This window comes from Anguilla rostrata, chromosome 19, assembly GCF_018555375.3.
Source record: "Anguilla rostrata isolate EN2019 chromosome 19, ASM1855537v3, whole genome shotgun sequence".
NCBI classification, from domain to species: Eukaryota; Metazoa; Chordata; class Actinopteri; order Anguilliformes; family Anguillidae; genus Anguilla; species Anguilla rostrata.
In genome coordinates, this window is record NC_057951.1 from 10,762,935 (window position 1) to 10,790,672 (window position 27,738).

The window sequence follows — 27,738 nt, forward strand, 5'->3', positions numbered from 1 at the left end:
GGATAACCAAAAGCATTCAGAAGAGGTTGACACAAATGGGTGGAATTCAGCACTTTTAACTTTTAATCACTGTAGTCTCTCCCAGGCTTGTCAGTAAGTGAGAGGCTGAATTATTTATGTGGAGAGAAGGGGTTGTCGGAAATACAGGTTTCCTTTTCATTTGGGAAAGATGTGTGGGCTGTGCTGCCCCCTAGAGGAGAAGCATTAATGATAATATATTAGGGCCCAATTGTTATTTGAGAGCCGTACTCAAGCATGTAAAAACATGCATATTCTGACCTAAAATATAATGTAACTCTGAAACAGGCGCTCAATCCCACCTGTGGAGAAGCTTGATTGAGAAGCTGAAGTTTTTTTGGGACTGACACATAATTGAGAAAAATGCTAGAATTGAAATAAGGTGGTAAACAATTTTACAATCTGGTAAAACTAAATGGAATACAACTGAATGATACTGTAAACTTGTTTGCATATTAGTACGTACATTTTTACATGTGAAAATGTTGCTGTAACTTCAAACACTTTCTTGAGACTTAAGATGTAGCATATTTGTATCTCTTTTACTCCAGATCAGGGGTCCTCAATCTTATCCAGAAAGGGCCAGTGTGGATGCAGGCATTCATTCCAACCAAGCGGTTACACACCTGATTCCACTAATCAAAATTCTTAGCAGAGATTCTTGTGGTTGATTAGTGGAATCAGGTGTGTTACTGCTTGGTTGGAACAAAAGCCTGCACGCACACCGGCCCTTTCTGGAAAAGATTGAGGACCCCTGCTCCAGATGAAGTCGCAGTGGCCTCAATGAGCCACCGTACTAAATGAACTTGAAATTGGCTTTCGCTATTATTCGAATTCGCTAATTTAGCCGACATTGAAATGTGTTTTTTTTTCTTTTAAGATGCAATACCATTAATTACCATGAATTAATTCAAACAGAGTTCGTTCTTTCGCTTCTAAAAGTGTAACTCCAGATCAAGTAATATGATAACCTCAGATATTCAGCTTCCGCTTTTCCGTTTTGCTCTTGCGCTCTATGGATGTTGTGGACGGCTGACAGGCACGTGAGCAGTGCTACGTCATCGTAAACACCACCGAGCGACATGGCGGCTCCTGCAGCTACCAAGGTATTGAAAAGAAACTACTGAAATGTTATTTTGCCTCAAAATGTAAAAAATAACAGCGTTCGTAGAAGCGCTTTAAATATATTGCTAAATGTAGCAGCCAGCGGTGTGGTGTTTGGAGAAAAATTAGACTATTTTTTAGCGAGTAACCAGATGTAAACCTTACTCTGAGCGTGGGTTCTGTAATGCAACAGTTTAACCATTATCTGGTGCTGCCACGAAAGCAAGAGAATCCACGACGTGGTAGAGTTCGCTAGAGCATGTGGCTGGTGTTGGTTCTGCAGTAAACATATGCTAAATTATTAAAACTAATACCATGCTGTCTATTGACCTGGTCAGCCAGTCTCCTAACTAGTTAGCGGTAGCTAACGCATTGCGTGGCATTAATTTACACCGCTCGTGCGTTGTTAAATATTATCTTAAACGTATGTAGACATTCAAAACATTGAATTGTAAATAACCCTAAATAAATAGCGAATGTTAGTAAATTTCCCACTGTCCATGTTACGGTAAGGAATCGATATTACAACAAGGATCCGCTTTGATTTCCGCTGCGATTCGAACTCTGTAAATGTTTGCCATGTTTTTGTGACCAAGATAAACTCGTTGGCACAATATTTTCTTTACTCCTTGTGTTGTTGATTGCTTGTTTGTAAGCTAAGTTGATAGAAGTGACCGTGCTGAATTGCCATGTAGATGTAGCCATGTCCACCGTTGGGGAGTTAGCTGCTGTTTTAGAAACAGAAATTAAACGGCCTTGCAAACTAGTCGGGGACACAATCCCCCACGACACGAGCAGGGATGCAGAAGTAGAACAACTTCTTCCGTGTTCACGGCCGACGTTAATGTTGTGAAAACGAGCTTGAAGTCCGAACGAATGGGGGAAGCCGACTGTTAGACAATTTCACGGTTTATTCAGCTCTAACGATACAGGAAGCCAATTATGTATTGCTAGTTCAGTGGGCCAGTTGCGTTAGTGGGATATTAGTCACAGCCGTTCCGGGTATTGGGAGTTTTTAAAGTATCTCATACAGCGTTCCCGACCAAGGGTTAGGGACACACTGTGCGTGTTGGTTTCCATATCACATGACCTACCACGTATTTGGATATGATTGAGTGTTGCCTTATTTAACATTTACAGATCCTTACAGGACTCTGAGTAATAGCAGTGTGTCTGCAAGAGCAGTGTGTGTGCAAGACCACGGCTAGGAAGATGGTGGACTACTAGTGGGTTTATGGTCTAAAGCCAAGCTATAAACCTTTGATAAATTCATTATATGGCAATAACCAACCTGAAACAAGAGGGGGTATACGTTGCCCTGGATACGAGCATATGTTCAATACCTGTAATTTAATGCATATTTACCAAGGAGGGTTACATAAATTGATTAGTGTAAACATTAAATGTATTTGGATTTTCAAACAAAATATGAGTTGTGTTGGTAAAAAAAAAAAAAAAAGGCCAGAAGCCACAGGATCACTTGTATCATGGTCAGACTCATTGGATTACGTGTTGTTTTCCCACAGATCATATTTGAGCAGGAAGGGATTTTTATTCATTCCAGTTCCATGAGGGGCGAGGACCAAGAATCCCTCATATCCGGGTTCCTGAGGATCGTCCAGAAGGTACATTCCAGCGCCCGTGAGCGCTTCCCAAATAGGCGCATCGCTGGCATGCCGGCTCGTGTCCGACGCCAGTCTGTGATGTCATGTCCGCATAGCTTCCTGTCACCGTGCTGCACTTTAACGGATCTTTGTGACGGAATGTTTTTTGTTCTTCAGCAGATGTAAGGAAAGTCTGGGCCCTGTTTTTGCCATGATGTCATTTTAGTAATGTGTGATTGCAGTTTATGTTCTTTGTCAGTGTTGACAGATGTGGTGCGGGACATTTTCCCCTCTGAAGACTGGCAGTAAAGTATTCATAGCTCAAGTAACAGCTGCTTGACTGAAACATTACAACCTTTTTTTATTAGGCATAAATATAATAAATCCCTCAGTCTGATAAAGAGTATTTTTTTAATCGGCTCTCATCCAGGGTACCATGCTTTATTTATAGAACAGCAGTGCGACTGTCTCCAGTATCTTTCACAGTTACACTATTTCATAAAATGTCAATGGTCATTATCAGAGATTTCTGTTCACTTCAGGGCTGGTGATGGATATTTAACACGAACATTCCTCTGAAATGTGGACTTTTGTAAAGCACAGAATTTCTCTGGCTTCTTAACTCAAGGCCATAGATTTTCTTTGTCCCTTCAGATGTGAATATTGACTGTGGGTGTCTGTCTGTTCATGATTTCTACATTTAAAATTGGCATAAGAAGTCCGCACGACTGTAATGCTTTGCAGATGTATTTTGTTTGTCTGCACACGGCCAGCATTGTGCGTGCGTGTGTGTGTGTGTGTGTGTATGTGCGTGTGTGTGTGAGAGAGTGTGTGTGTGTGTGTGTGAGAGAGAGAGAGTGTGTGTGTGTGTGTGTGTGAGAGAGAGAGTGTGTATGTAATGATATGAGGCCAGGTGCACAGACGTTGTTTTCCCCTCTCTCAGGATGGTGAAATCTGTGTGGAGTACAAGCCTCTGGAAGATGCTGTCGATCCCTCCAACATGCTGTGCGCTGGAAAGGTTTGGGCCCACATCTTCTGTCTGTGCTCTACGTCTTCTTTCTGTGCTCTACATCTTCTGTCTGTGCTCCTCTCCGTGCTCTTCATCTTCTCTCTGTGGTCTCCATCTTCTCTCTGTGGTCTCCATCTTCTCTCTGTGCTCCCTGTCCTCTCTCTGTGCTCTCGTGCTGAGAGACAGGAGAGCTTATTTATCTTTTCCATAAAGCCGAAGTGTCTGAGCGCGCGCGGTCCCCGGGGGAGGACTGGAGGCGAGGGCCGTGTGACATTTACGCTCTCCCCTCGGGGGCGGAGTGAGTGATTGGCTCGTAATGGCCGCCCCGTGTCTCGGGAGGGCGTGTGGCGCTGCTGTCGAGCGAGCGCTGTCTTTGTGTGACCGTGCGGGCTGTCTCCGAGCGGCCCCTCTTTCTGTTGAGCGAACCTTTGACAGATTTCACCCGGTGTCCATGATGGCCTCCTGATTCACCTTTTTCACACGGCTGTACCGTCACCCGTGAACTACAGGTGAACTACAGCGCGAGACTACGCTCAGCAGCTCGCTGCCCGCTCCAGAGTCAGGCCAGAGGCCCTGCTGGAGCTCATGCAGGGTGTGGAGGTGTCAGTGTGTGTCATACGTTGGGGTGGAATGCCAGTAAAAATGGCGTTAATGTAGGAAATGACAGTGGGTGTTAGTGTGGTGTGCCACAGCGCAGTTTCGTTCTGAGGCTGATTGTGCTGTTGAGTGGCTCTGACCAATAGGAGTGCTGTATGAGCTTGGGCTATGTCATTAGCGAACTTATTAACAAAGACACAATACACGCTCTATCATTAAAAGAAAAAAGAATATTACTCTAGTAAGTAAGAGTCCTGTTTCTCTTGCTACATTTCTGTATTAACCCAGCAGTTGTGCAGTGGTAACTGGTGAGGCTAGGCCTCGCCCTGCAGCACTCCACAGCCCGCCGTAGCTTTCTGAGAAGGGAAGATAAAATGAGTTCACACAGTCCCAAAGTCCATTAGTATTTTATCTGTGTGGGAGAAAAAAAAGCCTCCACGCTTTCTGCGGTTTTATTTCGAGAGGGCTGCGTTTCCATAACAACAGCCCGCGGTAGGCCAGGCTAAGCGAGGCCGGCGCTCTGTGCGTGCGCGTGCGTCCGGCGGGGCTTCGCCGGGGTTCTATCGCTCGCTCGTTGTTCGCGGCGCGCGTTTAAAAGCTGCTGTTTGCGGACGGGCGTTTCATGCTGGGCCACGCCGCTCGGGCGGTTAGCGGTTAGCGCTCCGTTCCTCTGTTTGTTTGCCTTGATGTTCCGCAGCCCTTGTCCTGGCTTGACTTACACCGAATGCAGCTGTACTGAGGTTCTCTACCGGCGCCCAAACCCTGTAGAGCTGCCGTCCTGCAGGTTCTCATTTCAGCCCTAATTCAGCACACCTGATTCTGATTCTACTGATTGGCAGCTTAACGAGATCAATCAGCCATTGAGTGAGGTGGGGCTTTGTTAGGCTTGGAGTGAAAACCCGCAGGATGGTAGTTCTCCAGAAACAGGGTTGGATGCCCTTGTTCTACAGAATGCAAGTTTGCGTGAATTGGAGTAAAGCAACTCAGCTGTGTCCCAGCCGGGGTTTGAACCCGTGACCCTCCGCTCCGTTTCCTTGGCGCCTCTCCGCAGGACTCCAGTTCGGTGGTGGAGTGGACCCAGTGTCCCGGAGACAGACCCCACCGGGCGATGGAGCAGCAGCAGAGCTACGAGACGGAGTGGGACATGGTCAACACCGTCTCCTTCAAGAAGAAGCCCTACGCCAACGGCGAAGGTGAGCGTCGCTCCGCCAACCGCCGTACCGCCAACCGCCGTACCGCCAGGGGGTGCGCTGGGTACGCAGGCTGGACTGTGTCAGAGCCGCGAGGCCCTCATTTACACAAAATGGCTGACTGGCGCCCGCGAGAGCAGTGCCTTCTCTTTGATCGCCGCCTGGCCGTGTTGCTGCGGAGATGGACCCAGCCTAATGGGTTTGGTTTCGGTCTCTGGAGGACAGAGTTGCCTGATATCTGGTTTTTGCCCGGAATGTCTGTTTTTTCAAATTATTATTCCGGTTTGTTGTCCTCACTGGACAGTGTAATGTCTCGTCTGAGCAAATTGATGGAAGAAATTTACCGGTAGTTTGGAACAGATTTGCAGATCTCAGTCACTCCCATTTCCATGAGCAGTTCCAATAGAACCCCCCCTCCCTTCAGTTCTGACAGCACCCCACCTCGTTCGCGATTAAGCTTCCAGCTGTGCGCGTTGGGCATTTTTGACAAATTCAAAATGTGCCAACCCTGCTGGGCAGGTGATCAGTAACCGACACCAGAGGGAGATGGAGGTGGATACTCTGAGCGCAGCCCTGTCTGACGCACGGCCCTCTCGCCTGTTCGTCTCGCCCGCCACGTCCTTCAAGCGCCGCTAATCCCAGGCGCGTCGCCGTGGCTACCAGATAAGGACCCGCCGTTTCCAGGAGGGGAGCTCGCCGATTGGCTATCGCTCGGCGACCCCGCGGCCCCCGCCGTGCTGAGTCATAACGAGGAACAGCTGTCCTCGCTTCTCACCTCCTCCCCACCGTCCAAAAAAAATCCCCTGGAAGTGCGGCCATTCGTTAAGGTTAGAAGATAATATTGTGTGTGTTTTATTTAAAATTTTTTGGTCGGCGGGCTCCGTGTGAGTGGGGTAAAGATTTTCAGTGTCCGTGGCGGGACCCAAAGCAGGCCGAAATGGGGCGGCGCCCGAGCGGAGGTCTTAGGCCACCGCGTCCTTGCTGGAGCTCTGGAGGGTATGGCACAGGACACGCCTAATTGATGCCGGGGAAAAGACTAATTGCTTCAATTTTTCCTTCCGTAAGAAAACGACCTGCGATCAATCTCTCCCGGCCTCTGGTGTATTAATCAGGCTCCTCGCCTGCACTTGCTCCAATGGCACCAAATGTCAAGCCGCTTGAATTAAAAACCCATCAATTTATTCTTTTTTTCGCGTACATTGTAGATGACATTTAGCAGGTGAGATATGCCCATGTTTGTCCTAAAATCCCCGAAAGTCTGCGGTGTGCCCGTTTGTCAGTCAGAACCGTGGGGGGGTGGGGGGGTTGGGGGGGGGTTGTTATTTGCATCCTTGTCACCCACCCCAAATCAGTCTCCTCTTTTTTTGACCGCTATAAAATGAGGCTTGCAGAATGTGCGGCCCTTGATGGTGAAAGCCCAGCAAACACAAAACGTTCTCACAATGTTGCTGAAATGTTTTGTCGATGTTATGCTGTTGCCGCCACCTTGCAGGAACATTTGTGGATGTCTGTGTTAGCTGGGACATGTCTATGCGGGCAATGGCGGGATCTCATTGGCTCGTTCTCCGCAGGTGTGTCGAATCACGCGCAGGAGCGGGGCAGGTGGGCCTTCTTGTTCAGCCTGGCCGAGCTCCGGTCCATCCGGGTGAAGAGGGAGGGCTGGTCCCACCTGGTCTTCTGTCTGAAAGACGACACGCCCCTGCCCGCCCTCCACTTCCACCAGGGCGGCAGCGAGGCCTTCCTGGACTGCCTCGGGAGATACGTCCTGCTGACCGGGTACCTACCTGCGCCGAATGATGTGCTATAATCCTCAGTCACTCTGCTTATAATGTGCTATAATCCACAGTCACTCTGCTTATAATGTGCTGTAATCCACAGTCACTCTGCTTATAATGTGCTATAATCCTCATCCACTCTGCTTATAAGTGGTAATCCCAGTCATCGCTATATGTGCTATAATCCTCAGTCACTCTGCTTATAATGTGCTATATCCCGTCACCTGCTAATGCTGAATCCTCATCACTCGCTTATATGTGCTATCACTCACTGCTATAATGTGCTTAATCCTCAGTCACTCTGCTTATAATGTGCTGTAATCCTCATCACTCTGCTTTAATTCTATATCTCATCACTCTGCTTATAGTGCTGTAATCCTCATCCACTCTGCTATATGTGCTGTATCTCATCACTCTGCTTAATGTGCTATAATCCTCAGTCACTCTGCTAAGTGCTATAATCCCGTCCTCTGTTATAATTCTAATCCACAGTCACTCTGCTTATAATGTGCTGTAATCCTCAGTCACTCTGCTTATAATGTGCTATAATCCACAGTCACTCTGCTTATAATGTGCTGTAATCCTCAGTCACTCTGCTTATAATGTGCTGTAATCCTCAGTCACTCTGCTTATAATGTGCTATAATCCTCAGTCACTCTGCTTATAATGTGCTGTAATCCTCATCCACTGTCTTTGCCCTTTTGTACTGATAAATCGATTCATCACAGTAAAGCTTGCCTGAAAAATGCTAAAAACTGATTTTTCTAAAAGGCTCATTTACAAATCAAATGCAACCTTTGGAGTGCGCCGGTCATATTTTTTTTCTAAGAAATTGATAATTGCTGCGACCTACTCTTCACCCTGATATTAATTTATGTATTTTTCATGGTTCAGTTTAGTTTTCTGCACAAAACCCTGGAAAAATGCTTGTTTGGACAGTAGCATGCACTCATCCGTCCTCATCTTCCTTACCGTCCTGATGTGTGAATCATGTGTGTTTACAATGCTCAGTTTCCACAAGTTTATCGTCTTTCACCTGGTGCATGCAAGAGAGCAGAGCGGAATGACATGTAGAAAGATGCTAATTACATGCAGTACCCTCTTCTTCCTGAAGGGGGCATTGCAAGACCTTTATGTAAAATATTTAGCACTGTTGCTCTGAAAAGCGCTCTGGCTCCAGACCAGGAGCCCGTAACTTAGGTCTTTGATAAGCCTCGGGGTCCGCTGCTTTTTTGTTTTCACCTTAAAATCAACAACCATTTCGAACCCAAGAAGCCAGCTGAGGTGAGTTACCTTCCGTGCCAACGTCTCAAATTGATCAATTCATCAGCCATGAGGCGGGTAATGAAGAAAATCTGCAGCCCCTGCTGCTCTACAGGAGCTGAAGAGACTCCTGCTTCACGCCATGTTCGACTAGTAAATGCACCTCCCTAAAAGTATCTGTAATATGATCAGGGATAGCGGGTTAAAAAACACTTATAGTTGAATTGATTTTGACCTTAATTGTGGTAGCAGTTGCATGCTGGGCATTGGAGTTTTAAGGTACAACGAGGTCACAGAAAGCCCCGAGGTGCAACAGGTGCCTCTCTCTCCTTTTTCTGCTCGCTGGCTTCGGCCCTCCCAGCCCTTCCTTTGAACCGGCATCTGTGCTTGTTTTCGGAGGCGGACCGAAGATGAGACGCATTATTCCTGAACATATGTTACCCTCCCTTCAGGCACATTCGTGTTTTTGCACAAGAGAAGCGAAAAAGGAAACAGCGGAGCGTATGCAGGACGGACAGGGAGGCAGAGATGTGTGTGCATGCAGGGGGTTATGTGGAGCGTGTGCTGGACTAGCCCCTGGTTAGCGCAGATGGTGTGGTGAAGTTTAAGTGGCGAGGGAGTGAGTGCATCGAGCTCCGTTTGCCCACGCTCTCCGCCCCCCCCCCCCCCCCCCCTCGCGGATTACAGGCATCTCATCAGCAGCTCATCTCGCCGCCGGAACACACTGCGCGGCATCCTGGGAAAACAGCGCCGGCTTAATCTACTGTTCGAGAGCATTCATAAGCGGGGCTAATAAACACCGGGGACGGTGGCTTCCCCGGCAACGGATGCGCCGCCTGCCTTCCTCCCACCCCCCCCCGCGCCCCCCCCCCCCTCGAGCCCCCGTCTCATTTCCTCTGCAAATGAGCTTTGAGCCGCGACGGCGTCCGCCGGTCACTTCACCGGGAGTCTGAAGTGCGTCGGCGCTCTCTGCCGCGCCGGGTTGGGAGGCACGCATAGCAAAACTGCCATTTGTATTCAGAGCTTGCCCGCGTTTGCCGTTACTCTACCGCAAAGGGTGAGCTGTGATGTGGTGCGAGTCTTTAAAAAATGCATATGTATGAGTGAACCTTGAACTCGTGCCATAAAAGAGCTGTACTTGATAACCTTGAGCTGTTGACCTTTTCATCGAACGGTTCTGTTTCTTGACATTAGTGTCGAAATAGAATGTGCCCCGTGCGTGTCATTTCCTGCCTGAAGCTGATCCAAGTTGAAAGACAGGTAGAGCAGCGCATTCATAAGATTGTGGCTCTCTCTCGAAATGATTGCGTTGGTTGCAGGATTGAGTGAAAGTTTGAAAAGCATAGAAGTTTTCCTTCATATTGTTCTGATAGGGTCCATTAATGTGTGTGCAGTTATGAATAAATTAAGTCACATTTCCACAGAAGTAGGCAATTGTCTAGTCTGATCTAACCCGAATCCAAACATAAATATATCTCTGGTCCAATGAGAGAGAAGGTGGCTGGTGGAAGTGCGCCGTGCGAGTGGCTCGGACGCTAATCGCTAATGCGGGGCGGTTTAGCGTTTTGCTAACAGCCGCGCTGATCTCTTAATAAGCGCGGTTAGAACTTGGCGGTATCTGCCCGCCGCTCTGCCTCGCTGTCGTTTCAGCGGTCCCCGTACGTCCCCGCACGTTCCCGCACGGCCCCGTACGTCCCCGTCCCTCAGCGCGGGGCCTGGTTATTAGCGGCTTGCTTTGTCACCCGAGACCCTGAGGGTTCTGATACGGGATCGTCTGCGTGCCGATCCCCGCGCCGGGCGTCCTGCCCTTTCTCTTTGTGTGCAGAGTCAGTGGCCTCCCCTCTTCTGAGTCTGAAGCCTGGGAACGCCGCGCTGGCCCGCTAAAGGACCGTGTTCGCCGGAGGGCCCGGCTCTCCCCCGCAGTCCAGTACCGCCACGCTGGATTCCGTCCGCGCCGCGGCGGCGTCCCGCCGATAGCGCTCATTAGCGCTCTTATCTGCAGCTCTGATAACCAAGGCTCTGGGATTAAGCAGCGGGCCAGTGCGAATCTGGCCGGGCTGATCCAGGTGTCTGATTGGAGTATAATGAGATGGCCCGGGAAAACGTCCCGCCCACCCGCCCGCGCCGCTCGCTGACGGGCGCTGCTCCCGCTAAGGGTGGCGCGCTTAACTAATTAACCTTTCCGGAATCTCGGCGAGGCCATCCATCATGTCGGGTATTGACACAGTGGCGTCAGGCTGGTGAAAGGGGAATATGTGAGCTCACTGCATTTTTTTCCTTCTTCTTAATGCTAGTGGGGCTGGATGAGAAGCCGGGTGAGGTGAGTTCAGTGTGTAATCGGCTGCTTTGATTGGTCAATTAAAGTAATGGGCGACAACCAAAAACCAGCAGACCCTGTGGCCCTCCATGATCAGGTTTGAAGAATCCTGTCTGTTGCAGCCTCTGCCGCATGTGACACATACCCCCTGGATTTCTTTCTCGTGGTCAAATAGTCAGCACAGTGGGCTCTCATTGGCCCTGCTGTGTCAGAGTGGGCTCTCATTGGCCCTGCTGTGTCAGAGTGGGCTCTCATTGGCGCTGCTGTATTGGTGGAGCATGGGCTCTGTGTTCCTCAACCTGCCATAGGTGGGTCTTGAGAAGACCTCATCCTCATCCTCAGTCCTCTCTCCTTCCTCCTTTCCCTCAGGTCTCCCGACGACGAAACAACCCTGATAGTCTGCAGCCACAGCAAGGCCCTCTCACAGTCCTTTGAGAACCTCCTGGACGACGCCACATTTGGCCTGGTTCAGGTAGGCCCTGTTCACATTTGGCCTGGTTCAGGTAGGCCCTGTTCACGTTTGGCCTGGTCCAGGTAGGCCCTGTTCACATTTGGCCTGGTTCAGGTATAAACACTGGGAAACAGTTGTGGGAGTGCACAGTGTCAATATTAAAAGTAGAGCTGGGATGTGAATATCTAGCACTGGCTCTTGATGCTCATCCACCTGTCTGCTTTTTGCACAGGACTGATTGCCCCATTAATCCCCCTTAAATCTGTTCCCCACTCGCCATGTTTGTTTGTGGTGGTGGCAGAGTTTTGATCGACAAAGCATTACCAAAAGTCAATAATATCATCTCAGTACCTGAAGGGCTGTGTTCCATTTGTCATTAGCTTGAGCCGGCTAAAGGCTAACGGCGGGCTTTGGATGCGGGCTCTCCGCTACGCGTGGTAATGATTGGGGATCAGAGCTAGGCTAATGAACCGTGACTCAGAACAATGGACAGTGGGCTGAGCTGGACGAGGTTAGCACAGCACAGAAGGAATTATTTTCACATTTTTTTTCTGTTCCAGAAGTACCGCTGCAAAGATGAATGACTGTGCAATTAATTGGATGAACAGAAGGAAAAAAAAAAGAAAGAATAAACGTTAGCTGGGGGAGGAGGCGGTCACACGTGGCTCTTTCTCCAGGCTTATGAATCAGCTTTATTATTTATGACCGCTCGAACGTGTGCCATTGTAGATGAAGCTTGTGCGTCACAAACGCGGTCGAGCGACCTCGGGTCTGTGTGTGCCCTCTGTTTCATCCACAGTTTCTGCGGATCCATAAACAGCATCCATAGTTCGATTTTCAATAGGAAATACTGTTCAAAGAAATTTAGTATCCAGTTAAAGACGCAGTACAGAGTGCATGTATTTAACTGACTGTTGTGAAGTTCTGTAGCCTGAATCTGTGCTCTGGTCTCTAGTGTTTGGGTGATGACTGCTTTTTCACGAGCCTCGTAATGAGTAACGCTATAACATGCTGTCAGGCATTGATTTTCCTGAGCAAATAAAAAGGTTCAAATCAGTTAGTCACCGATAGCGCGTGATAGGCCGTCCTCACTGTCACTCACAGAAGTTGAGGAAGGACCCGTACACGACCACGCTGGGGGGCTTTGCCAAGGTGACCAACTACATCTTCGACGCCTTCCGGTGGCAGGACCTGGAGCACCACCACCCACAGCAGCCACGGCCGGCCGAGGACTCGCCCGACCCCCTGAGCGAGGTCATCCCCGGCCTGGAGATCAACCAGCAGGAGGAGCCTGGCTTTGAGGTCATCACCAGGGTGAGTCGCCAACTCACCCGCCTGTCATACGTCCTCCCCACCAGCAGGGGGAGCACTGTCATGGCCTGTTCTTCGTGGGCTGTGTTCCAAGGGTTAATCCAACAGTACACAGTTGCTGGGTGAGGTGATCTGAGATCAGAGGCAGGTAGCGCCGCACTGCAAGTGGGCAGCTTCCACTCCCTGTTGAGCGCGTGTAGCTGCAGCACCTTGAAGAGTTTCCTGTTCCTACTGTAGTTTAGTTTCTGTGACATTAACCTCTGTTGACTTTGAGCTTGATTACTTTGTCGTTACGCACATCACTGCCTGAACAAAAAAAAAGGGCAATTATGGTGTAATCCCATTTTTTAATTACACGTTTAATTACACCCTTCTTTGTGGGACTTTTTTTCATAAGTGTAATTACAGGCCATAGATTTCTCCAAACAGTGAGTAATTAAATTCCCCAGTTTTTTGTTTAGTTTTTTCTTGTTTGTTTGTTCTCCGGTCTTATTTGCTTGTGCCAAGCGCGTTTGGTTGGGAGGCGGAGCTGCGGTGTTTATCTCTGACATCACATGAGCGATCGCCGGGCCTCCTCCTTCCTGCTCCGCCGGCTCGATCGCTTCCAGTCCCCATGGAAACGGTCTCTCCGACGCCGCAGTGCTACGGGCTGATGTTCATCACTGTGATTGGCCGGCTCTGCAGACTCAGTCTACTAATACAGCAGACTGGCCACTGTGATTGGCCATCTCTGCAGACCCAGTCTACTAATACATTCAGCAATCTGATATTAGAGCTATCTACTAAAAGTTTAAAAAAACCCTGTCATTTCAGGCCTGCTACACTGATTTATATTCTAATAAAAACCCTGTAATTTAGGAGTACTACATCTACTAATACAAAAAAATCTGTGATTTTAAGCATACTACATTGACTAATTTTTTTTTTTTCACCCAGTAATTTTAAAGGTGCTACATCTACTAATACAAAAAAGCTTGTGATTTTAGGCCTTCTGAATCTACTGTTATTCTGGAATAATTATTATCATTTAAAATAATTATGAATTATTATTCTAGAGCAATTTGACAGTTTTGGTGGACTTCCTGCTTTTTAATGGGGAGCAAATACAACAAAAGCAAACATTGTGTGGCTACAGTGCAATTAAAATGATCTTCTCCATCAGCTTGTGCGAGCTCTGTACTTGTACTGTGAATCGTGTGTGACGTGGTGGTCTGCGTATGAGAGCAGTGAAGACGGGTGTTTTCGGAGGCTGGTGTTCGGAGCGGCGGTGTGAACGTATGGCTTGTTCGCGGTGTTTGGGTTTGGCTCGCCGTGGCGCGGCTCAGAGGAAATGGAACCCGGCGCACATGGCGGCTGTGAGCCTGTGCAAACAGGGTGTGTTTGAGCATCCCTGCCCCGTAATCTCCTGAAGGTGTCCCCCCGCGCCCCTCGCCCCGCGTTTTACCGCTGACCTCTCCGGCCCCGCCGCGGCTTCCCCCGCTGAGGCCCTGTCCGCCATTAACGAGCCGGCGGTAAGGAGTCACCGTTTCACATTTTCTCATCTCCTGTGTAAATGGTCGCCCTTCTCCAGATCGATTTGGGCCGGAGGCCGGACGTGGAGCGCAGGGATCCTGTGTCGGCGGAGGACTGGGCCCTGCATGTGGATTCAGAGGGAAGGGTGCAGGAGGTGTCCCATCTAAAGAGCCTCGTCTTCAAAGGGGTAAACAGCAGCCATCGCCTCCCGATCTCTCCCCCTTCTCTCTCTCTCACTCTTTCTCTCGCTCTCTCTCTCTCTCTCTCTCTCCTCCCTCCCTCTCACTCTCTCTCTCCCTCCCTCCCTCTCGCTCTGTCTCTGTCTCTCTCTGTGCCTTTCTCTCTCTTGGTCTCTCTCTCCTTCCCTCCCTCTCGCTCTGTGCCTTTCTTTCTTTCGCTCTCTCTTTCTCTCTCCCTTTTTTGAATTTGCTCTTTATCAGTTGAGATCCACAAACCTCTTGCACCTGAGTTTCTGAAATCAATTTATATGAAAATGTGTGCGAGCCCACATCATCCCATGCGACACAAAGCAGCACTGAACTGAAACTGTGAGAGAAACGGAGGGTTTTGAGCTGGAGTCTCTGAGAGTGAAAGGTTGTGCAGCGTTAATTAGACCTTTTTAAAAAGGCACAGCGGGTGTTTTTTTTTTGTATGGAAGTAAACCCCAGGGAATGTGCTTGAGTATTGATGAACCAGGCCAGTTAGGGCCATTGACTGAGTGTGTGTGTGTGTGTGTGTGTGTGTGTGTGTGTGTGTGTGTGTGTTTGGAGCCGCCAGGCCAACTGTACCCTCTCCCTGGAGTTCATTTCCAAATGTTAATTGACTTACACGCCCGGCAGCAGCAGTGCCACAAGCTCCCAGCCCTGTGCTGGTGAACCAGGAGCCTGAGATGTAAATGATGTGTGACCCTGTTGTGTGAACACGACGGCGTTATTTAGCTACCCTAAATATGAATGACCGGTTTTGTGGAGAGCGTGCCGATGTTCCGGCGGTATTCGCATCGGCGTGCTCCCTGCCGGGCCGCGGTGCCTGCGATCAAACGGGAGGAGCGGGCGGAACGGCGGAGTCTTCCTCAGCGCCTCTTCATCCCTCTCAGCCCGCAGCCAGGCGCCTGGAGCAGCCGGGGCTCTTACAGACGCTCGTTACTGTACCGAGAGGATCAAACGCGCGAAAGAAAGGGAGCTCTGTTTCCCTCTGACCTGAATTCAGCTCACATTCATCGAGCGCCGGTAAAGAATTCCGCGGCTGGCTTCGGCCTAGCGCTCGCCGCTTCGCCCTTGATGAAGGAATTTCGAACATTTCACCCATTAAATTACCTGCTAAATCAGGTGTTTATCTTTTTTTCTTACATTTCTTCAACAGCTCCCACTTCTTTACCCACTCACTGGAAATAATGTCATTTCTGTGTAAGAGGTTGAGAAAAAAAAAAGAAGAGGAAAAAAAAAAAAAAAAATCTATTTCTTGACCACTTTGAATTGAATGTCTGTGCGCTAATGGCTTGCTGTAGGAGCTGACAGGAGCCTGGGTAATGGGCTGACTCCTCGTGCTTTTCTCCTGCTGAACAATGGCAGCCGTTTGAGAGCCTAATCCAGCGAGCTGAGTTAGACCGCCCACAGAGACTCCCACCCACCGAAAGCACTGGACCACAGAAGAAGAAGCTCCTTTCCCTAGCCTTGGCACGGGATTCTTCATCATTGACTTCCAGCTCCCCCCGTTTGTCACCACAGCTGCAACAGGCAGTGGAACCGTGAAAGGCTGAGTCTGGTTCTGTGCAATGTGCATGTGCATGATGTGTTGTGTTGTTTTTTTTTGGGTGTTTCACGGCTAGGCTGTGGTGTCCTCTCCCCGGCGCTGCGGGGAGGATGTGGTTGGCGGGTGAGTTGGTGGCGGCGGTGCTGTGGCGCGCGTGTCAGTGAAAGGCCTCTCCCCCTCACAGGGGCTGTGCCACGCGGTCAGGAAGGAGGCCTGGAAGTTCCTCCTGGGATACTTCCCCTGGGACAGCACGCGAGACGAGAGGAAGAACCTGCAGAAGAGGAAGACGTAAGACGCCCCTCCTCTCACAGTCCTCCTCACTGTGTCCTCTCTGCTCCTTCTGTTCTCCTCCCTGTGGCTTCAACCCTGCTCTTCTTCTTCTTCTCCTCTCTCCTCCTTCTGTTCCCCTTCCATGTTCTCCTCTCTCCACCCTGCCCCCTATCCTACTCTTCTTGTTCTCCTCTCTCCTCCTTCTGTGCCTCCCCCTATGTTCCCCTCTCTCCAACCTGGCCTCCACCCTGCTCTTCATCTTGTTCTCTTCTCTCTTCCTTCTGTACTCCCCCCCTGTGTTCCCCTCTCTCCACCCTAATCCCCACCCTGCTCTCCTCCCTGCGTTCTCCTGGTGGAGATCCCATTTGGAAGGTTTCTGAAGCCACGCGTTCTGTCCTTGCTGTTTGAGAGTGACTTCTTTATGAGAGCTCCACATAGCTCCGCACAGTCTAGACTGATGCAGATGAGGAGCTGAAAGGGAAACCAGGCTGCTAAATTAGAGGCCACGGGTTCAAATCCCCGGTGGGGGCACTGCCTGAATTGCCTCCCTGCGCAATCCACCTATTGTTGGATTGCGTGCGAAATGTAAGTAACCTTTTTAGCTCTGTTGAGAATTTTAAAGGACTTATATTGCTTTCCACCGCTCGTGGGCAATTTGAAACATTTTCCTCAATTAGCCTCAGTCTTGAACCTCGGTAGGTGTTCGGAGGCGGCCTGTTAGCTGGGCGTCGATGGCGGCTGTCGGTCTCCCTTTTGTCTGCGAGCGAGAGAAAGGGCCAATTTCCCCCCGTTCTCTCTGTAATTGTGTGGATTGCGTGCCGTCAGTTTCCTGCCTCCGAAGAGCGCGTAGTAGGCATTTCCCGTGCCTACCGTCTTCCTGTTTGATTTTCCGCCGTGACACCGCCCCCACAATGCCGAAATGATTACAGTGCCTTCAACTCGCTTTTTATTGCCTTTATCTTGAAAGAAGAAAAAAAAAAAAAACAGATATAAGGAAGCCAAGCTGGCTTTTGAGCCTCAGCCACAAATATCAGAGAGCACTTTGTCAAAATGAGAAACCGCCCAGCCCTCCATTTTCCCCTCTTGGCAGTACAGTCTTGCTGCAGGGACGTGATATTTAAATGAGACTGTTTTATGGTGCTCTTGTTGTATTTTAGTTGATAATTATCACGCCATTTTTAATCCGCACTTTAAATCAAAGAAGCTCTCGTTAGGTACATGGGGATTTGTGACTGCAGAGGGGAACCGTTGGGATTTTCTCCATAGAATGTCTTTTCTGAGAGCCGCCATATATATTCTAATGGGTCTCCCAAGGGAGCAAAAATCATTGCAGCTGTAAATCTGCTCCTAGCGTGACACGTTCATTTTTATTATTATTATTTTTTTAAACAGGAGCGCTGCTTCATTGATTTGTTTCTTTCCCCATTGTGCTTGTGTACTGCGTGCAGCAGGCAACTGTCAGGTTTCACAGCGATGTTCGGTCTGCCAGTCCGCCAGTCGTACAGCGATCAGGTCCGCGGCCGTTTGGTCATTGGAGCTTGAGAAGCGTGTTAGCATTGCTAGCGCCCTGCCCCTGACTCTCTCTCTCTCCTGACCACCCCAGGGACGAGTACTTCAAGATGAAGCTGCAGTGGAAGTCGGTCAGCGAGGAGCAGGAGAAGAGGAACTCCAGGCTGAGGGACAACCGGAGTCTGATCGGTAATGGCCGCTCGGCGCGGCGCGGCTGTGTGGAGGCGTACACACGGGCCGCTGAACACCAGTGTGTGGGCCTGTGAGAGTGTTGGCACACGCGCACCTGAACACCAGTGTGTGGGCCTGTGAGAGTGTTGGCACACGTGTACCTGAATCGCCCTCTCACTGAGGCCTGTTTCAGTAGCACATTCATTTCCAATGTCCACGCACACACCCACTCTAAACACATTTGCGAACCCATTAGTGGGCACATACACTCACACACACCCATAATCATTCTCATAGAAACTCACACACATACACACACGCACACTCATAGAAACTCATGCACACACACTCACACACATAGTCACACACACTCATAGAAACTCATACACACACACACACACTCATAGAAACGCACACACACACACACACACTCACACACACTTATAGAAACTCATACACACACTCACACGCACACATGCACACACGCGCACACACACACACTCATAGAAACGCACACACACACACACACACTCATAGAAACTCACACACACGCGCACACACACACACTCATAGAAACGCACACACACACACTCATAGAAACTCACACACACGCGCACACACACACACACACACACACGCACACACACTCATAGAAACACACACACACACACACACACACACACACTCTCACACACACACACTCACACACACTCACACACACCACACACACACACACTCACACACACTCTCAAACACTCACACACACACACACACACTCACACACACTCTCACACACTCACACACACACACACACTCTCACACACTCACACACACACACACACTCTCACACACACACCACCTCACACACCACACACTCACACACACACCACACACACACACACACCACCTCACACACTCACACACTCACACCACACACACACACACACACATCTCACACTCACAACACCACACACTCACACACCACTCACACTCACACTACACACACCACACACACACACACACTCTCACACTCACACACTCACACACACACACACACACACACACACACGCTGCGGCGGTGTCAGGCGGTAATGGGCTGGATCCGGTGCTTTCAGAGACTCCCCCGTGATGACTCAGCGGGTCGCCGTGGCGGCGGGGCTGAATTATCTCGGCGTTTCGCTGCGCGCGGCTTGTTTCGGACGCCGCCCCGCTACCGTCCTGCGCACGCCGGAAAGGCTCCTGCTCGGAACGCCCCCTGCTTCTCTCCAAATGCCATCCAATTAAAACGGAGAATCTCTGCCGTCCATGTCCCACATTTTCAATGAAGGCAGCTGCAGGATTGAGTTTTTCCATCATTTGATTTTTTATTGGGGTGTGGTTGGGGGGGAGTTTGGATGCTTGTGTAGATTTCGCGCTCATGCGGGAGTACGTATACGAACCCTCTTGGAGAGCCTGTTTTTAGCGCGCTGTTTGATGGCGATCTTCGCTGGGATTAATTAGAGCTTCTGCATCCCTTATCTGTCCTCTTTCCGTGTCTTTCCAGAAAAGGACGTCAACAGAACAGACAGAACCAATAAATTTTACGAAGGGCCAGATAACCCGGGCCTCATCCTGCTCCACGACATCCTGATGACGTACTGCATGTACGATTTCGATCTGGGTAAGCAATCTCCCGCCGCCGTGGACCCGCGCTTCGTATGGGGGGGGGTTGGGGGGGGGGCGTAGCGAACGGCTGCCCCGCCGCCATTTCCAATGCGCCGCCCGCCCCCCTCCTCGCGTACCTCGTCAGTTGCGCTCGCTCTTTGTGTCCGGAAAGAAGTAATTTTCCGCTAGCTGGGCGGCGCGGGGGGAATTGGCGGTTTGAGCGGCCGTGCCAGTTAGCGCTCTCCCCGTGATTGTTTTTGCTGGAGCCTGAGCGGGGAGCATCTGTGAGCTGGAGATGGAGAGCAGCAGCAGTGCCGCGCGGCTCCCAGTGCCGTTAAACAAAATGGCCTCTTCCCCCTCTGCCCAGTGTGTGGGAGGGGACAGCAGGTTCTCCCAGTGTGTGAGAAACACACAGCACTGGCCTTATTGCCCTGTGAAAGACACTGTTCTTATTGCCCCTTTGCAGAGCTCCACCTACATGTGGATCACTCTTTAGTCAAGTACATGGGCTTTAGACAAACAAGAGTCAGCGTACAGAACTTTAATCAGTCGGTTTATGGAAATAGTTTGTGTCAGTTTCATGCTGTTGACATTGAAGTCATGTGACCATGTCCCCTTGCATTGACTGGTGAATTGAAGTTATGTGACAATGTCCTCTCACATTGGTGAATCGGAGTTATGTGACCGTGTCCCCTCTATTTCCTCTCAGGATATGTCCAGGGAATGAATGACCTGCTCTCTCCGATTCTCTACGTGATGGAGAACGAAGTGGACGCCTTCTGGTGCTTTGTGTCCTACATGGACCAGATGGTAAGGCAGTTAATAATTCACACACCCCCTCTCCTTTGCGTGGTGTTGGATCCACCGTGAATGCAAATTCCTGGTCAGTTAGCGTGTAAAAAAAACAAGTCAGGGCCATGTTTGAGTGGACTCCATTAGGTCATCGTCTCGTGTCCGGGTCACACCAATCGCAGCGCTCGGTTATGTCTTCCACCAATGAGGCGAGAGGAAGTGGGGAGTGTAGTGCGCCCCTTCAGGCCTTTTCCCGTGCTGGTGTTCACCGCTGCAGTCTTCAGCCACTGGTCAGGTTCAGAATTCCCTGGTCCTTTGAGTGGTTCAGGCAGAGGGGGTTTGCTTTGGGTGAAGTCCTCTCTCTCTCTCTCTCTGTCTTCCTCTCGCATGGAGTTGCTGAACTCATCTTAATGAGAATCTTAGCACCCCTGACCCTTTCGCGGGTCTTAAACACCGCGTCTGAAGGCTTGTTTAATGCCACCACCGTCAGTCATTAAAGCAGTGGCTTGATGCCCTCATCGTTCAGGAAAATGTGAACCCCTGCGATTCATAAGTTTTGTTTTTTAACTCGCCTGCCCGCCTGTAGTGAGCATCCTCCCATAATGCGAAAACATGCAAATCCCCTGCTCAACACGCGCTAATCCTGGTCTACAGTAATTACGTGGTGGCATCTGATCCTTTAGCTCATGAGGCGTAAACTGTAAAATGTTCCAGGACTGGAATCAGGGGCTTTATGTGTATAACTATTTTTCTTTTTAAATATACATGCTTGCTAGCGCACTCAGCGGCATGGGTTCGGGTTTATCTGTTCAAGCTGCTCTACGGGGGGGGGGGGGGGGTCATCATACACCATGTAATGTTTCTAATAAATATTGTTTCAGCAAGTTCCTGGTTTTTTTAGAAGAAATACGGTATGGTAGATTTAAAACTGACCGCCAGGGATACGACGGTATCATTGTGGGGTAGAGGCAGTCAGGCAGATTGGGGTTTTACTAAACCAAACGGGAAATTGCAGAGAGAATGCATTTCTGTGCATATTAGCCTGAATAATTCATGCGTCTGGAAAATATGAGTGCACACCATTGCATGTGAACAACAATAAAAATGAAGGACAACCTATGAAACTGAATGCGTGTAAAATTCTCCTTTCATATTTCCAGCCTCCAGGACATGGATATAGCCACTGAGCAGATACACACGGTCATCTGTGGTATATGTGCTGTTACAGTGTTCATGTTGTGCAGCTGTACTGAGCATGCTCAGACTCTCTCTCTCTCTGTTGTTTGACTCTGTACTCCCTGTGCATGGACAGCACCAGAACTTCGAGGAGCAGATGCAGGGAATGAAAACCCAGCTGATCCAGCTCAGCACGTTGCTACGGCTACTGGACCTGGCCTTCTGGAACTACCTCGGTAGGAGGACCTCGAGCACTTCCTCTTCCTGTACATCTCTCTGCTTTGCCTGAACTCTTGCGTAAACATGGTACTGACCTCAGCAATTAGACCTTTGTGCAGATACATCCTACTGATGCCTATTTCTCTGCGTTTCTATATTTTGCACTTTCTCATTTTTTCCAAGTGAAGGTGAAGTCTTTGCTGGGGATGAGGTATTGTATTTTGTAAGAATGAGCCAAATGTGCGCAAGGGTAATTTATGCTGTATATATTTTTTTATACGCCTGCATTTTATGCTTTTTTGTGTTCAGTTGCTTAGTTAATGAACTGTTCTCAACATGGTCTTCCTCTTGATAGCGTATGCTTTGCTAGAGGAGGCAGCTCCTCCTCAGCAGAATCACAGGAAGTGGGAAGGCCAATAGGATTTGAGCTGTAGGGAATGAAAGCCGTGTCCTCCAGAACCATGCAGAAGCACTTGACTGCAGTGCCACAAAACACAATTACGGAATCTGTCTTCCTCACCGAGTCTCTCTGTGTGAACTTTTTTGCTGAGATGAAAGTAATACATAACCTGATTTCATTTACATATCGCATTTTCCTGTTTATTGTTCTTGTGTGAACCCGCAGATATTTGGCAGCCGTAATTTCTCAAAGGCGGGAGAAAGAAAGGCGGTGTTGTTGTTTGCGCTGAAGGTTTCCAGCTGATGAAAATTCAAATTCAGTATTAATGACTTCCAGCTTGCGTGAAATATATCATTGTCCTGAAAGCGGTGCTGCTTTGCAGCGAGGCTAGTCTCCCCCCAAAATCTCCTGCATGTCTGGAAAGAGAAGTTAATATTTGTGAGATTGGTTTCTGCAAAACATTCTGCAATCAAATTATTATTATTTCTTTTGCCTTTGGTTAGGAGGTATGGTCAAATGACAATAGAGACCTTTCTGGTTTGAATATCTGCCCTAATTGGGCGTCCCACCTACACAAGATGGCGATTTGTCATCATCATCAATAATTGACAGTTGATTAGTTTATTAGCGAAGCACATCTCCAGAATTTGGGCGGTCTTACAAATAGTGTCAGCCTGGTCAGGCTCATGTTACTGTGAAGTTATGAGCATTGACAAGTGGGGCTTCATGAAAGAGAAGCTCCCCTTAGTCTCCAAAATTACATTATGGATATGTAATAATATACGAGTATGATTTTTAATCTCTTAATTAAAAGAACCAGATTCTTCAGTGCCCACCTAATCAGTTTAATGTGGATGTCGCTTAGTAAAAACTATCCCTTTAAGAATGTTCCCTGTGAACATTCTGATGCTGACGCAACAATCGCAAATAGGTGACGTGATTAGAATGTTCTCAACTGAACGTTCTCATGCTGATGTCACAATCGCAAATTGGTGATGTAATTAGAGTGTTCTCAACTGATTATTCTAATGCTGAAGTACCATTCACTGCTGGTAATTGTTAGCAGTGGAGCTCTAGAACACTGACTTTGAATTTTGAAAAAACATTCCAAAAAAACCTGCTCTGCAGAGGGTTAAAGAGCGTCCCAGAGAGCCACGGTTTAAGAGTCTTTTAGGATCACAGCTGGGGGCTCAGTGAGCCTCAGGCGCTCCTGTCCCACCTGTTTCTCCTACTTCAGTTCTGTGCACGTGGCCTCTCCACAGAATCCCAAGATTCGGGCTACCTGTACTTCTGCTTCCGGTGGCTGCTGATCCGCTTCAAGAGGGAGCTCTCCTTCCAGGATGTGCTTCGCTTGTGGGAGGTCAGTCTCCCGAGGTCGATCTGTCAATCACTCACCTACTGCAACAAACCAGTCGCTCTACAGCCATGATGTAATCATTTAGCTACAATGAGAAGCTGAGAAGCTTCAACTCTGAAACATGTTGAACCCAATTAAATAGTTTAATTGGTTTGCAGTGATTTTATTTTTTTCCAATTTTTATCCTGCTGTTAAACCAGAGGTTAATCACAGAGCTGATGAAAGTGGTTTTGAATGTTCTTATAGGGGTGTTTCCCCCAAAGGGGAGCCAAAAAATGGAGGGGAGTGTTGTGTCAAAATTTGCTGGAAGTAGTTGGAGGAAATTTGCTCCATGAAACGCGTGCGACATCGCGTCTCCTCCTTCGCCCAGGTCATGTGGACGGGGTTGCCGTGCCAAAACTTCCACCTGCTGGTGTGCTGCGCCATCCTGGACTCGGAGAAGCAGAAGATCATGGAGGAGCATTACGGATTCAACGAAATCCTCAAGGTTTGGCCCCGCCTGCCGCCTCGTCCGGCTCACCGCTGCTTTCTGATTGGTGGAGAGGGGAAGGGCTGCTCTTCCTGTTGCTGACAGTAGAGCTGGGAGATGACATCATCAGCAGGGGTTGCGAAGTGTTTCTTTGAGTCTTTCCATATTTCATTCAGTATTAAGTATTTATGTCCAAAATGTTTCAGTAATTTAATCTTTTCTAGATGTTTTAATGTAAATCACTCATTTAATTTTTTGATTTCACTTCTGTCTCTCTTCCTTTTTAAATATGTTTCTCTCTTTTCCTGTCAGGCTCCTGATAAAGAAATTAACTCATGGTAGCAGTTTTGTTGCCAACGTACCCGGGGCTGTTGGCATGGAAATTATACTGCACCTGACAGTTTATGGTGCATTAGTTCCAATATAAGGTTTAACAAGAAAATAATATTTAATGGTTATTATCCTCAAGTAGTATCCTGTGAGTCTAAATCCAGATAATTTATCGTAAGGAATCCATACATCAAACAATCGTTTTTAAAGAATGAAGCTGAGAATTTTGACAGGTAGCAGTTGTCAGCGTAGTGTCATTTTGTTTATCTTAAAATAGTTTTTATATTCCATAGAGGGATGGTATTTTATTGAAGTGTGCATTGCAATCTGTGCCCAGTTTTGAAGTCTGGGCTGTGAATGGTGTTTGTTTGTATGTGGAAATGCTATTGCATTTGTCTCAACAGCACATAAATGAACTTTCAATGAAACTTGACATTGAAGAGATCCTTCAAAAAGCAGAAGCTATCTGCATGCAGATAAAAAGCTGTAAGGTATGCTACTCGCCTGGGTCTGCACGGGAAAGAACAGGTCATACGATCTCCTGTGTGTCAGTGTGTGTGTGTGTGTGTGTGTGGTGTGTGTGCGCGTGCCTCTGTGTGTGTCTGTGTCTCTGTGTGTTTGTGTGTGTGTGTGTGTGTGTGTGTGTGTGTGGTGTGTGCGTGCGTGCCTCTGTGTGTGTCTGTGTCTCTATGTGTTTGTGTGTGTGTGTGTCTGTGTCTCTATGTGTTTGTGTGTGTCTATGTCTCTATGTGTGTGTGTATCTGTGTCTCTGTGTTTGTGTGTGTGTGTGTGTGTGTGTTTGTGTCTGTGGTGTGTGCATGTGTTTGTGTGTGTGTGTGTGTGTGTGGTGTGTGCGTGCGTGCCTCTGTGTGTGTCTGTGTCTCTATGTGTTTGTGTGTGTGTGTATCTGTGTCTCTATGTGTTTGTGTGTGTGTGTGTCTGTGGTGTGTGCGTGTGTGTGTGTGTCTGTGTCTCTATGTGTTTGTGTGTGTGTGTGTCTGTGTCTCTATGTGTTTGTGTGTGTGTGTGTCTGTGGTGTGTGCATGTGTGTGTGTGTGTTCACTGAAGCACAGGGGGCACTGCTGTTTCAGAATGCTTCCTGGTTCATGTTCCTGTGTGGTCGCCCTTTAGGACATACCGCATTCGGTGAGCCTGATTCTGGGATTCGACGCGGAGACGGAACTTCCCGGCACGGAAGCGGGCGAGTCGGAGCGGCAGGAGCAGGAGCCGCCGCAGCCGCCCCACGCCCTGCCGCGGCAGGAGTGCGTCACTGACCTCATCACCAACGGCAACGGACATTTACGAGAAGCTGCCCACGACGTTTACAAGCTAGCCTACATATCCTAGTGAACAAAACAGCCCCGTCGACGTGACTTTTATTCCTCACGCACTCTGACACCCACAGAGAAACAATATCGGGGTCCCAGTTAGTGAAGGAGGGGTGGGGGAGGGGGGGGGATTGAAGCAAAACAAGGTTTTAAACCCATCTCAAGAAAAGTATTTTTGTAATTTCTTGTATCATAATCTTTCATTTTGAATAATCATTCCTTCCCTCTGAGGTGCTACAGGTGCTTCTTAAAGTTAAAGCTTGGTTTTTTTTCTTTCTTTCCACCATAACAAAACTATTTTCTGGGTAGATATGCTGAATCGTACGTAAATTCTAAAAATTAGTGGTGGACCTAACATAGTCGAAGGACGTGCGTCTTTAAAAAGGAGGGTATGGTAGGTTCATCTCGCTTTAAAATTCATATACAGGTGATATAGTGATATAATGAGGCTGAGGGCTTGTATGATGTGTAGGACGTGGCATTAATAGATCCAAGAATAATTGTGTATCCATTGAAGCCAGCTTTGTTGTTTTCTCTGAAAGTAGGATGTGTTCTTGCAAAGCGTTTAAAGAGGCAATTGAAAGATTTCTGATTCCTGCCTTATACCATGATTACCTTTATTTTCGCGATTGAAACTTAATTGACTGAATGGAGAAAAAAAAATGTAATCCCGCGGTGTGTACTTCAAAAGTATATCATTGTGCTTCTGTGTCCTGCGTCTCCTATATCGAATTTGGTCACCGCTGACAACGCCGCTCCTGCAGAACCAACCAATCAGGTGACTGGATAGAAAGCGCGTAAGGTTCGAGCGTTCTCGGGGCGGGGTGGGTGTTTTTTATTTTTGTTTTTTTGTTTTGCGCATCACGTTGAGGAACGCGGTCGTGTTCTCGTACGAGATTCCATCTCAGGTGGATTCCGAGCGAACTACCAAAATCAGCCGGCGACTGCCTCTTACTGCCGGGCCGGGCCAAGCCGAGCCGAACCGAGCCGAGCCGAGCCGAGCCGAGCCGAGCCGTGTAAAGCCACACCAGTTTTTGCTTTGTTGAACCGGAGCGCATTTCCAGCACCGTTGGAGGAGGACGCCGGCGGGCCCAGCCAAAATGGAGACACAGTGAGAGAGCAGTGTGAGCTCAGCCGACGAAGAGGCCTTCTCTCGCCTACTCTCTTCTCTTTCATTACTTTGCCAAACACTCAGCAGTACAGCTTACACCGGCTCCCTTCTCCACTTTATAATACAGCTTTCTGCTCCTCAAAAACGCCGTCGTCAGACCGTTTTGAATCTTGCCATTTTTTGTTCCCGTGGGAGCAGTGAAATAATGAGAACCCGAGAAGGTTCCTACGGAGTATTGTTTAAATTTTTTTGGTTGCAGAGATCCAGCATCGAAACAATTAGCTGTATCATAAAATACAGGGTGACTTGTGTTTATACAGTGTGTACATATACATATTTGTATATTCTCAATGATTGTACTGTATTGATAATTCCTTTGATAAATAAATTTGCTTGAAACCGAACGGCGTATTTTACTTTAATATTTTCTCTAATGTTTATTTTATATTTACATTTATTTTCTCTAATATTTAATATAATATTTATCTTGCACAGCTTTTCTTAACCATCTTCACCTGAATGGAACACTGGAATGCTGTTTTTTTTGCTCCCCAACTCCCAAAAGGTTACTTAAGTTCTTTTGAAACTGCAACAGAAGACTATGCAATAAAAATATATATGTATATATGTGTATATATATATATATATATATATATATGTTTTGTCTATAAAATTGAAGTTTCAGATTTGTATATGAGCTCGGTTTTGTTGGAAAAACAATGGACATTGCTCATACTGTTCATTTCTGGTTTACTAATAAGAACATTTCCAGCATGTTTTGGGCACATGTAGCGATGTTACCGCTGCATATTTGACGTCTGTATTCTGCAATGGAATTGGAAATTGGATTTTAAATTGGATGGATTCACTGGAATCAGAAGTGTGTAGATCAAGAGGAGGAGCCTGGCGCTCGGTGAGATGGGCCCAGTCTGGCGCCCGCTCTGGTCAGTGTTACCGCGTCTGGAGATTGTGGGGTGTGTCACTAGTCGGACGTGACAGCGCAGTTTCTTGTACTGATGCGTTTTTCCATTTGACATTCCTTCGGGTCGCGAGTGAAAG

At 48.3% G+C, this 27,738-nt stretch overlaps 1 protein-coding gene across 1 annotated transcript; it reads left to right on the plus strand.

Moving 5' to 3' along the window:
• The first annotated feature begins 977 nt into the window (after positions 1-977).
• tbc1d15 (TBC1 domain family, member 15) lies at positions 978-27,083 on the plus strand. Its single transcript, XM_064318720.1, has 17 exons — positions 978-1,124; positions 2,649-2,747; positions 3,670-3,744; positions 5,384-5,525; positions 7,094-7,298; positions 11,247-11,349; positions 12,433-12,642; positions 14,210-14,338; positions 16,088-16,191; positions 17,777-17,871; positions 19,397-19,513; positions 20,207-20,307; positions 21,602-21,701; positions 23,347-23,444; positions 23,812-23,928; positions 24,645-24,731; positions 25,372-27,083. Exons 1-17 carry the CDS (start codon positions 1,101-1,103, stop codon positions 25,585-25,587), a joined length of 2,022 nt encoding a protein of 673 aa, XP_064174790.1. The 5' UTR covers positions 978-1,100; the 3' UTR covers positions 25,588-27,083.
• The last annotated feature ends 655 nt before the right edge of the window (positions 27,084-27,738 follow it).

Excerpts from the sequence above, each read along its gene's own strand:
- tbc1d15 (XM_064318720.1), top strand. The coding sequence starts at position 1,101 with ATGGCGGCTCCTGCAGCTACCAAG. Across the intron at positions 2,748-3,669 it reads TCCTGAGGATCGTCCAGAAG|GATGGTGAAATCTGTGTGGA; the intron begins GTACATTCCAGC and ends CCCCTCTCTCAG. Across the intron at positions 19,514-20,206 it reads CATGTACGATTTCGATCTGG|GATATGTCCAGGGAATGAAT; the intron begins GTAAGCAATCTC and ends ATTTCCTCTCAG.